The sequence below is a fragment of the Sciurus vulgaris genome, assembly GCF_902686455.1.
Source record: "Sciurus vulgaris genome assembly, chromosome: 14".
In the NCBI taxonomy this organism is placed as follows: Eukaryota; Metazoa; Chordata; class Mammalia; order Rodentia; family Sciuridae; genus Sciurus; species Sciurus vulgaris.
Window position 1 is genome coordinate 75,893,196 of NC_136475.1, and position 12,905 is coordinate 75,906,100.

Below are 12,905 nucleotides of genomic sequence, written 5' to 3' on the forward strand. Positions count from 1 at the left end.
TGGAAGTCACAAGGCACATAACTGCAGGTGAGAAGCAGACCAAGGCAAAGATGGTGAGTTCTGGATGGCTTATCTTAAGGAAGAACATCTGTCTGGGTATATCCTTACAGAGCACTCAGCAGATGAAAAAGTTAATAATCCTAAATGTACATTTACTAGCCACTTATTGACTGCCAGTCTTATTCCAAGACTTTTGCATCAATTTTAGAACTTGACACTGTTGAAGCTCAGACAGTGCATGCCTTGGCTTGAGTTATGACCCTAGATATGTGGTTTCTGCTATAAACTATAAGTAGTACCATTATAAGACGAAAGGAGGGGTTGCAGATGTTGCTCAGTGGTGGAGCACATGCCTACTATTTGTGAGACCCTGGGTTCAATCCCCAGCACCACACACACAAAAAAATGAAAGATGAAAGGAAATTAATTTTTAAAATTTTCTTATTTATTCATTGCTCTGAACAGTTGGGTCCAGTGGTTGTCTTGCCCAAGGCCTTGATGGTGTCAATGCTTTGATTGTCTTATGTCTTTCACATTGACTATCAAGAGGCTCTGATTACTTCATCTTTTGTTACACTCAGCACACCTGTAATTATTAGTTTAAATTCTAACTTCCTGGCTGGATGATAAGGTCCCTGAGCACAGGGAGATATACACAGTATGCAGCACAGAGTAGGTATACAGTAAATATTTGTGAATGAATAGCTGATCACATCCCTCAAAGGTTGATACCAACCAAGAAGTCTCCTGGTGGACCTCCTCAGGATAAGGATGCTGGAGCCTTAGCACCATAATGTGGGTTCTCTCCCCACCCCTCTCTCGCAATCCAATTGGCCTAAAATACAATGCAGGATGATGAAGAAAGTTCAGCAGTCAGCTTGCCCAGCATAGAAATGACAGCTGTCTCACAGACATGCTCATGCCATTAGCAGTCTCTGCTTCTAACTGAATATTTCCTAAGAGCAGCTAAGAACTGGGCAATTTAGAATATAGTCAGGTGACTGAGAAATAGGGGATTCTCTCCTCTTCCCTGGAACCTGACCCCAGAATGCAGGAAAGTACAAATGAGCTTCAGAGGATGGAAAGTTTGTTCACCATCTCAGAGCTGGGAACTGGGTAAAGACAGGAGTAGCTGCCTATGTTTGTATACCTTTTATTCATTCTGACATTGACTGGCTCCAACCATGTGCCCACATTTGACAGTCACTGAATACAAGATAAATAAGATGGTTCCTGCCTTGCAGTAAGGGAAAACAAGGTGGCAGGGCTACATCCCATGAGGATCCCAGTCACAGTCACCTCAGTTATAGGACTTCAGAGGAAGTCGTTTCTGAGTGGAATGATAAGAAAAAAGTTCCTGAAAAGGAAATCGATTTCCATTTTTTTTAACATGGAGAGAAGAAAGGGGAGGTAGAGGAAAGGGAAGGATCAAAAGTACAGGAGCAGAAAACGTAAGGCAGGTGCAATCTTGCAAAGTGTAGGGGAGTCTGCGAGCCTTTGTTGAACTTCTATGTACTTCATGGGGTCCTGGGTGAAAACTCAGGCAGACCCCACTATTTGTCTGGTCACTCCAAGGTGATACAGACTGTTTTCAAGTTTCTTCAAAATGCCCTGTCAGTCAGAACTTCAGCCGGATCTAATATCAGGCCTTCTTTCCCTCCCCTGCCCTGACCATTGATGGTCTTACTGCAGAGGCACAGCCTGTACTCAGGGAAGGGTGTGTTCAGTGACATTTCTGGTTCCCTATTCAGCCTTTCTTCCTCTTCTGTCATCTTGTTGACCTCTGACCCTTCAGGGTTGTAAGCATAAGAAAAGAGAAATAAAGAGACCAAGAAAATTCTTACTTGACTGAGGACTCTTGTGGTGATCTGGCATTGGTGTTCCCTGCGTGTGACAAGTGTTTGAGGCTTACTGTTTCTCACAGGAACACTTCTGTGGTTCCTTCGGGGATCTGCCTTTCTCCCTGCCATGACTAGAACATATGTGTCTCAGTTACAGGTGGTCACTTCCTCCTCCCTCTGCCCTGGGGCATCTCAAGGGACCCGCAGTGTTTCTGCTATGGTCTGTGTAACCCTCTTAGACAAGATCTAAAATGACACACAAGGCCCACTTGTACTTGGCTCCCCATTAGACTGTGAAACATTCATCAATTTCTTTGCCCTGGTAAACTCTGGGAATTTAGGTTTTCCAGATAGAAAAACTGTAGGTTTTCCAGATAGACACTAACTCACTCTGCTCCCCCAAATTAAAGGCAAAAAGTATCAAATCATTCCTGAGGTATCATAAAACCACTCTCTCTTGACTTGGGATGAAGTTCCCTTCTTCCTTTGGAAAAGTGGGCATCCTCATCTAGAAAATACCACATTAAAAGACTTAACATAAAGGGTTTTGTCAGACCTTACCTACCAAGTCACAGGATCTCCAGTTAACTAATACACAATGTGATCCTGCTGTTCAAATAAGAGTATTAGAATCTTTGGGGAAGGAATAAAAATCTATTTTACCTGAATCACTCAAAGAAATTGAGTCAAAAAATCATTTGCCTAAGATCGCAAAGTGAATTGGGGCTATGGACAAAAATTTGGGGCTACTTTTTAGGAAGTTCATTGAATACTCCACTGATCCATCTCAGAGAAAGAATCTTGTAAAATCTGGACTATCGACATGAACAAAGCTCCAGAACTGCCCACAACTTGTCCCTGCTCAGCTTTTTGAACTTAACAAAAGTCACTTTGGGAGACAATGAAGAAGGTCAGGCAGTGGGTGCCCTGCTGTCCTCACTGGGCCAACCTCAGCTGAGTTTCCAGAAAAATCCTTTGGACTTTAATTGACAGTCCAAAAAGGGGACCTAAGGTTTCCTTTCCATGTTAACACCTCATCTTCTGGCTCTTCTCTCCCTCACAGCTCCGAATGTCCTGGCTTATCCGTGGAGTCTTGAGGGGAAACGTGTCCCTGATGCTAGTAGAGAACAAAACTGGGAAGGAGCAAAGCAGGATGATCTGGCATGTTGCCACCAATGAAGGCTTGAGCCTGTGGCGGTGGACAGTGTTACCTCTCCTCGACGTGTCCGACAGGTGGGCCTCTACCCGACCCATCCCCTCCCCTGCCCTCTACCAGCCAGAGTGCAGAAGGGGACCACGTCTTCCCTCCCTGGCCCCATGCCTTTTAGAAACATACACATACATGCAGACATGCACACTTTCTGCAGGTTACCAGGAGCACAGAATTCCCCAAGGCATTTGGGTGTTATTGGGCATTCATCTCCCACATCTCTAACCTGGTCTGATCGACTGCCTCCAGTATTTCTCTGTAGGAAGAAATTAAATTGAGCAACTCACATTCCTCCCAAATAAGAATTAGTCTTTATGTGTATTTAGCATTTTTTTTTCTTACTAGGTGCATTTTATTTTACTTTCCCATTTGACATTTTCTTTTCTCCTTATTAACAACAAAATCTTTAAGTAAGTAGGACAGGCCTTACCATCCATCCCCACTCCTATCCTTTTGCAAAGGGATAAACAAAGAATCAGGGATGTGAAGTGCCAGGCATCAGAGTCAGGACTGGCACCCAGGCCTGACTGAGTACCCTGCTCTGTGGAGTCAGGTCCTGAGGCAGGTTGATGAATACAGATGACAACAAATTCATCTGTACACAGGGGAGCTTCTACCAGAGGACCTGTTTCCTGTTTGGATTCTATCTCTAATGGCCTCTGTGACCTTCAGTATTTTGAACCCTTAGTTTCCTCACCTTTAAATGGAGAGGGTTGGGCTAAAATGTTGTTAACTCTGTGTGGCGCTGAAATGGAGCAGTAACCCATAGAGTTCAGCTGCCACTTGTCTCCCCAGGATGGCACTGCTCTGCCACCTGCAGTCAGTCTGGAGCAAGCAGAGTCTGTGTAGACAGACTGGTACAGTAGCACGCATGTGTCACTCCGCTGTGTCATCCTGGACACTCAGTGGTTGGTGCTGACCTCTTCCTGACCGAAGAGCAGGGAGAGGTCATTTCTAAAAAGGGAACCTATAAATGGACTGGAAAAGGAAAAACAAGATCTTTCATAAGACAAACATCAAACCCGCAGTCCAGAGCAACCTCCATGCTAGTTCCTAAAACATAATCAAATTATCATCTGATGGCTTCACCTTTGATATAGGAGGATCAGGGGCTCAAGGCAAGGTGGAGACTGATGCCAGTCGGCATACAGCTTTGTAAGGATGAAGCCAGGTTTCCAACTCTCCACCCAACCTCAGAGTCTGCTGATTCAAGGGCTCTTCACTGGAGCTCTGCTGGCACAGGAAGAAGGCACCTTCCTTACTCTGAGCACAAGTTACCCACTCCTTCAGTTGTATGGGTTAAAGATCAAAGCCTGTGGACATCCCAAGGAAAAATGGATTTAATTAAAGTGGAGGAAGGGGGACGTTTGAGCACTACCCACCACAGACTCCTCTTTTGTCCTTTGGAATCATGAGACTATGCACAGGATGAAGAATAAGAGGGTGATCCCAGAGCCCTCCCTCTTGGGAGATGCAGAATTAATTCAGAAGAATCAAAGGATTTTTTTTCTCGTTGATCCAGCAAGACCTCTCTCTTTCATAGCCACTCCAGGGAATTTAAAGAAAGTAAGATGTTGACTGTGTTCACTCCCATCCACCAGAGTTTCATGTGAAAGAGACTTTGTTCTCAGCCTCCCTCCTCCTGGTAAAGACTGTGCACCAGATTGACATCTTCAATATTGATACTGAGACCAAAGTGTCCAGCAGAAATTCAGACAAAGGCTAGCTTGGTTTGATGATGCCTTGTGACCCAAAAAGTGTGCAATTGCAGAAAACCAGAGTGCCTCCATTCATGGTGAGCCTGTATGCTACTGACATGTGTTAGAAGCAGCCCTCTTCATGCTAGAGTTGATATGGGAGGCGTTGAGACCCAAGGAAAATGGAACTGCAGGAGAATAAGGAGGCAAGCTAAAAGCAAAGTAGACTGCACTTGTGACTGGCCCATAAAACTACAGAAACTCAGGATGACAGAGCAGAGACTTTAGAATCAGATAGTCCCAAGTTTTAAAACTGACTCAGCCAATATGTGTTGTGTGACCTCATCCAATTATTTAACCTCTCTGAACCTCAGCATCCTCATCTTTAAAATGAGAATAACAATAGAAAAATTTCACAGGATTGCTATGAGACCATATGATTGTCCAAAGAACCCATGAATAGAAGGTATCAATGAGTTTTGTTTTCTGCATCTTTTATCCTTGTCCCTTGGGTTTGTGGCCTTAGTAATAATGTATTGAACAAATAAGCATAAATCACAACCACTGAACTTCTGATTTGAGTCATGTTCTGTAAAACAGAGATAATAGGTCTTCTCTTGAGTCTCAGAAAGTAAAGTACTTGGTGAACTGCCTAGGCTGCACTAAATACCTAATCAGCAATAACTGATAATAACAACTATAATACAAAAAAGACGATACTCCCCCCACACACACTCAGAAAAGTCTGGGATGGCCAATTTAACAATAATAACCAGTAATACAAACCTAGGATAACAGTGGGGTTTTTATTAGTCAGTTGTCATCAATGTTCTGCTGATTCCTCATAAGAAGTCCCTGACAGAGCAGGAGGAAGAAGCACACTCTTCTCTCTTCCTTTCATCAGCTTGGCTATGCTGCCTGCATTGCCACAAAATGAAAGTGGGGAAAGGGAGAGAATGGAGAAATAAAATTAATAAAGAGGAGAATGAAATGGATAAAAAGCAAGAAAGGCCAACCCCCTCCTCCCACCCCCGAGGTGGGCATTAACCCCGAGCTCCACTTGGATTCAACCGGGAAGCTCCCTCAGGCGCCTCCTCGCTTCCACTATTCAGCACTGGCCTGTGGACAGCTCCCCAACTCCTGATCTTAAAGGTGTCAGGAGCTTTATTCCCTCCGGATCCCAAGACACCCCTGCTCCCAGGTTCCCCAGCCACACACTGCATTTTGTAAAGTAGATTTATCAGGGCTTAGAGGTTAGCCCTAAAGAGCTCCTGGGCTCTAGACACTAGTCATAGCCGCTGGGCATTACATGAATAATCTTTTTAAACATAAATCTAATTATTTTCCTGACTTCCTGCAGGTTTTCAGGTGCCTTTCAAACTCTTTAATAAGACCTTTACTTAGGCCCATGTGTGACTTGTCCAATCTTAATTTCACCAGCCCTTCCTGACAGCATTCTCTCCCCCTCATTCTGCCCAGAAACCACACAGAACTTTCCAATCATTTGTGCTGTGCTAAAAATTCTTACCTCTGGACCTCTGCATCTGCCATTCTCTCAATCGTAATATATTCTTTCTTTATCTTCCATATTCCTAAGTACCACTCTTCTTCCACTTTAAAAAAAATCTCCCAAGACCCCTGGACTATATATTTACCTACAATAACTTCTCATGGCTCTGGAGATATCCCTCCACTAACTTGTCATTCTCTGCTGTTTTTTACATATCCAAATATACAGCCCCACAGAGCTGGTATCATGTCTGTTCTATATATCACTGCTTCCTGAACCTGGTACCATGCCTAACATGTAGTATGCCCGTGAAATCTCTGTTGGCAGAATAATGTATTAAGAGAAGTTATGTGTACTTCCAAATTCCAACTGAATGAACTGAGAATTTCACTTGGTGGAACCTATCATTCCTTCTCTGTTCAACCTTTGTCTCACAAAAGACACAAAATCACTTTGTAATAATAGTATTGCAAAGAATTCTGTATATCAAAGCAATACCTGTGTCCTGTCAGATGAACCCAAACAGCATTTGTTACTCTGGTGACAAGGAATCCTCTTTAGGGACTTGCCTGGTACCTGTGCTTTCTTTATCTCTGGTCATTGTTCTGTCAGAATCACTTTATAAGAAAGACTTTGATCCTAATCGTGTGCCCTGGTCCATGTGAGTAGACAGCTAGAACTGGGCACTTGAGACAGAAGAGCTATAGTTAGCTCTTTTCCATCAGGCAGTCATCCTATGAAGGCCTATAAAGGGGAGATGCAAAGAGGCTGGCAACAGGGGACATTGATCCATAGAATGATATTCCTTCTATTTACAAACATGCAGAGTGATAGAAGTAACATAATAGTCCATCATCATTATGAAATTATAGGAACTCTACAAAAAGAGTAACAAGAAAAATCTCCAGGAGCAGTGCTCAAGCTGTTCTGAGCAGTGGCAACACCCCTGGAATACAGATCTACACTCTCAAGGTAATTTTGAAGGACAACACCAATTCAAACAGGGGCTTGGTGTGTGGCTGGAAGTTACCTTGTTACCTGACATCCACCTCATTTAACTACTATAATTTTCTTCATTTTCTTCCCACTTCATCAGCATCCCCCTAGCCCCCCTTCCAGTCACCCTTCTTTGTGCTGGAATTAATTTCACTTGTTCTCAAAGTGGAAGAAAGGCAAGTTCTCTCCCCTTAATTCAAATTGTCAGTCTCTTGCAGGGACACACTCCTGGTTTTCCTCTTTATAATCATAGATCTTACTCAAGTAATACAATTTTCCCCACCATCCTAAGCTTTGATGTGCTTACAGAGCAGAAGCTGCTAAGTTCGACTCATCATGAGATGGATTTGGAAATACCATGGATCAAATCGTGTCCCACAAATCATTGCAATTTTACAGTCAGATGTAAAGTACATAACTTACCACACCTGGGTAGGCTCCATTCCCCGGCACTGTCATTAGAAAGGCTTTTAGCTGTACTCCATATACATAGTCTAACAAGAAAAAACGTTCCCTCTGGAGATATTTAAGATTCCTGTTCCTTTTGCATCCTTTGTCCTAAACGATAAGTGGTGTGTTTCAGAAATGCATCTTTCAAATGAGATCAGTTAAACCACGAGTTATGTCTTCATGCCTTTAGACCAGAATCTCCACAGAGCCAAGATTTTTATTTCCTATTCAACTTTTGTTTATCATCCACAGAATCCCCGTTTTATACAGGGCACTATTGACAACAATGTTTCTTGGTGTAGCATCCTTCTGAGAAGAGAAAGACATTAGAAGGACACTTTCATTACTCATTCTTGCTTAGATAGAGAAGTAGTAGATTCCAGTGGGTGGAAATCCAGAGAGTCTGGGTAGACTTCAGTTTACAGGTCTACACATGCCTCTAGAAGAGCTGTGTTGAATTTCCATTTTTCATAAATTGCATCACAGCTTCCACTTACAGCCTTGAATGGTTTAAAATGATGATTAGGGTTCAAATTTGTTGAGCGCTTGCTGCGTACCCGTCTTTCTAACAAGTACTTACCATGCATTATCACCTTTCATCCTCAAAACAGCCCCTTGGGAGAGATACTACAATTAATCCCCCTTTTTATATGGGGAATGTGAGAGCTAATGAGGTCAGATAACTTCCCCTTCCTTCTTAGGCCAGGTTGCTTGCTATGTACCACCTGAGGAAATGATGCAGAGTGCTTATAGAAGAAGGAGGGGTCAATAGCATCTCTTACTATTGACAAAATAGCTTGGTTCTGGGTTTTTTTGAGGCCACACCTCTTATTCACTTCCAGTTAGCTCTGTCTGTTTTTCATTTGCATCCCCCATAATCCCCCACCTTAATGTCCCATTTCTACATGTATGTATATACTCCCAAATGGAGCCCAGGTTCTGATGGGCCTCTGCTGTTTGCAAATGTAGTAATGTTCCACCTCTAACAAAGACATAAAAATAAAATGCATGTACTTATACATTTAACACATCACCCTGTCGCTGAGAATAAACTTCATTGCCAAAAGGACTGATGCAGGAAATCCAACCAGGAGGTTGGCATCCCTTGGGGAATAGAGCCCCTCTCTGTCCCTAGAAGAATGCAGCATAGGGCCAGGCTCTGCATCCATTCTTTCCTCTTATTCAAGTTTCCAACTATAGCTCTTTGCCTCCACCAGTTAGTCCTTCCCCAGGGGGAGGCGTGCCTGTGGGGAGAAGCAGATGGCATGCCACTGCAAACCCCATGAGCCAGTGCCTGCTGCCCTCTGCAGGACAGACTGCTGTGACTGTCAGAGTGGCTCCTGCGCCTCCTCACTCTCCACACCCACAGGGGCCATGCACTTCCGCCCAGTCGTGCTTCACTCCTTCACAGCATGAGGTGCCCACTCAGGCCCACTACTAGGCGGCCAGGGCAGATGTCCTCCATTTTTAGATGAGGAGACTAAAGCCCAGAGGGTTTCAATGACTTGCCAGAGGTCCTACAGGTCACTAGGCATAGAGGCTCCTCATAGAGGTTCGGCTTCCACCACCTTCCCCTTCACCAGTCCGCATCCTGTGAAGATTCTCCAGCATGAAATGGAACCATCCTTCCTAATTATCCAGGCATTATGCATCTGGTGCCACATGATGGGCTTGCCTAGACAAGTAGCGCAGCCACACTCTCAAGGTACACCATTTAACACGGCAGCTGGCAGGAAAACAAGATTGCTGCACGGCATGAGAGCTGGACGTGGGGGCCCAGGAAAATGGAACGGCACAGGCCAGTAATTCACAGTCATTGGGATGCCTCACTTCCCAACAGGAACCCTGGTAGTTGCTGTGCAGAGTCCTCCTCCACTAGATATGCCCATACCAACATAAGGAGAGAACAATTACCATGACTCGGAAACTGTGGCTCAGAGTAGTTAAATAACTGTCCAGAGACACACAATTAGCAAGCAGAAGGTTCAGGATTCAAGGCATCACTTTCTAGTTCAAAATCCCATTCTCTTTCAGAGCCTTGCCATCATGGTCAAAATATCTCTTCTATGAATCTCTACCACAATAGGCAGCAGGTGTCATCTCATCTCAATTGATGAGGGGAACTGTGAGTATGGAACCTGACCTGGGCTGCCTGGAGGTTCTATTGGGAAACTGTCAGCCATAAGGTCAGCAAACAACTGCAGGACTCAGCCAATCAGGCAGGATCTAGACAATGCCTCTGGTCTGTAGGAGCAGGCCAGGCACAGCCTTGGGAGAACTGAGCCCCCAGACAGTTCATCCCTCTACAGATGTGGGCATGTGGTCAGGACACAGGTAAAAAGCTGAGAACCAGACGAGTATCTAGGCCTCCGTAGCATGACAGAAACCCTATCAGTGATCCTGAAGCCTGTGCAAACAGCACCCTTGCACAAGAAAATTGTACTCATATCCCAGAGCACTAGACCAGTCTCCTTAAATGCACCCTGCCTATCTCACTAGGGTGCCCCTCTCCTAGAGTAGTAACAAATGTTCAATGAGGAGAAAACTGCAGCTGCGAGGGAAGAGTACTGTAGGGTCCTGCAGCCACCAAGGGTGAAGTGTACCCATCACCACAGCCCCACAAGAAGTTTAGTCATCATCCCATCCATGCCAGGTGAGAACGCCTGAATACTTAGGCTTGCTCTACATGCACTATTAGTTGGGGTAACACTATCTGACATTACAGGAAATGTCCAATCCTCAGAACTATAAATAAATGAAATACATTTCTTGCTCTTAAAAAATAAAAAATGAGTGTGCTGGTTGATGAGTGACCTTCCACCTAGTCATTCAGGGCCCCAAGCTCCTTCTACCCTGTGCATTCTCCAGCCTTGGACTCCTTTGCATTCAGTCAACCAGTGGAAAAGAACATGGGTGTCTGGCATAGGAAGATTTTGATAAGTCATCACTTCTGTTCACTTTCCGTTGGTTAGAACTCAAGCACATGGCCGCACATACTGCAAAGGCTGCTGGGGAATGTAGTCTATCCGTGTGCCCAGAGAAGTGGGTTAGTTTAAAAAAAAAAAAAAAATGAGATGTTGTGTCATGGAATAAGCCAAGGAATACAGCTCCCATCTGTGGGCATCTATCAGTATTACTTGAGAATACTGCTTCCTCATTTAGCAACTCTGAGCATTGATCAAGCTTCTTCTCCACAAAGCCTCATAATTCAAGGCTGAAATCAATTCCAGGATCTATTCTGAGGTATGAATGTTTCATTCCCAAAATTTTATGATGCGGCAAAAATCTTATTTTCTGGCAGAAATCACCCCAGAATTTTTCTCACTGAATTTTTCTTTTCTAAAAACAAAAACTAAACAGGAAAAAAGTACTTTTGAAGAATCTTAAAACTAGCAAAACAGCATAGGGCAATGGTTCACAAACTTGACTGAACATTATGGTCATCTGGAAAACTCTCTTCCTCCCCCTACCACCAGAGATCTGGGTCCCACACACAGAGATTCTGATTCAGTAGATCACATTTGGTTTGATATGCAACCACATTTGGAAGTCACTGGCATGAAATGACAAGTCTCTTGAGGGCAAGACAGGGAATCAAGAAGTATGTGGAGAAGTGTCATAGGCTGTCACATTCTTGGCAAAAATATACAAAGCCCCCCATTAAGCATGAGGATAGAAATGGGTGTGTAACCAGCCTCCTGCTATGTCACTGAACCTGAAGGCTGCTGAGAGCACAGGCACATCCATTAAGAGGCAAACAGCCGCACACCAGCACTGTGCAGGGTCCTACAGAGCATGGCTGGTGTTCAGATGGTGCAGTGACCTCCCAACACCAGAGCAGTCCAGAGAATCCTCACGTGGGAATGAACTAATAAGCCAGTCCTCAAGAAAAATCCAGGTGTTAGGGAAAGGGGAAAGGGACAAGGGAATTCCAGAAAGGTCATCAGGGCAAGCAGAGGCTTAGAGACAGGAATGTTTTCTGTAAATTCAAGAACAGTCAACTGGATTGCATCAGAGAATCCCAGGTGGTCTCCTTGGAGGATAATGGATGGGTATTGGGTGTGTTGGACTTTGGACTATGGCTAATGGAGAGCCATTAAACCCAGAGATGGACTGGAGAGTGGGGTAACTAAAGCCTAGAGGCCACTTGGAGACTTATAAGAGACTAAATGTGAAAGAATTGGATCCTCAAAGTGGTGCTCAAAAGAAGCTCAGAAGAAGAAGTCAGAGAAGAAGCCCCTCAATCTGTTGCCTTCCAGGTAGCTCCATTGGTTCAGGACAGCTTTGGTTCAGCTGTCTGAGAAGAAGGGAAGAGATGTGGCCAGTGGCTCAGCATGCAATGTGCAACCAGGCATTGATATGTACAAATCAAGCATTCATAACTCTAGAAGGATCTGGCCCTGTTTCTTTCTCAGAAAATATCCCAGATCATTGGAGCAAGGAGTAGATTAGCAATTCTGAGCTTTAAATCCTATTTCTAACACTGATTTACTGTGGCGTTTGGGACAAGCTGTTGCTTTTGATTGCTAAGTTTCCACAATCAAGAGTGCAAAGCAGTGAGACAGATCAGACCCACGAGCCTGGTTTAAGAGGCAGTCATTCAAAATGGCACTAAGTGAACCCCTTTAGAATAACGGGTGTTCAGATCTGCTCAAAATTTTCCTGGTAATGTCCACAGCTTGGTTACAAATCAACAGATGCATATGTTTTTCATAATTCTAAATGCCTCTGAAAAATGTAGCTCTGTGTTCTCAGCCCTGTCTCCCACTAGGCATGAAGTCTGGAATTTAGGGTATAATTGATCTTCTGATATTTGAAGCAAAGCAGAATTCAATTCTACATGTGCTGTCCCCCAGAGCTTCGTCGACTCAACTCCCACTCTCACTTCCATATAGATGATTCACACATCTTCATTTCCACCTGAGTCCTATACCAAGATTTCAATCTGCCTGATTGGCATCTCACCCACACCTTCAGCATGGCCCCAACCAGCATACACACTCCCAAGTGACACTTTTGTCCATAGCTCTGCCAGTCTCTTAGATATTCTGTACTTCAAAGTCCTTCTTGACTTCTTCTCTCTCACTACCCAGATTCATTGTGGAAAACATTGCATAGAACTTTGTGGAGATTCTAATCTTGTAGGGAGTAGAACTAAAAGGACTAAAAGGAATTTCAGAATTCCCCCAGTAAGTGCATGG

At 44.1% G+C, this 12,905-nt stretch overlaps 1 protein-coding gene across 1 annotated transcript in view; it reads left to right on the top strand.

Moving 5' to 3' along the window:
• ALK (ALK receptor tyrosine kinase) overlaps positions 1–12,905 on the top strand; it is a 663,114-nt gene that overhangs the window by 567,593 nt on the left and 82,616 nt on the right. The window contains exon 9 of the mRNA XM_079109946.1: positions 2,905–3,074. Coding sequence (XP_078966072.1) covers positions 2,905–3,074 — 170 coding nt within the window. The remainder of the gene's footprint in view (positions 1–2,904; positions 3,075–12,905) is intronic.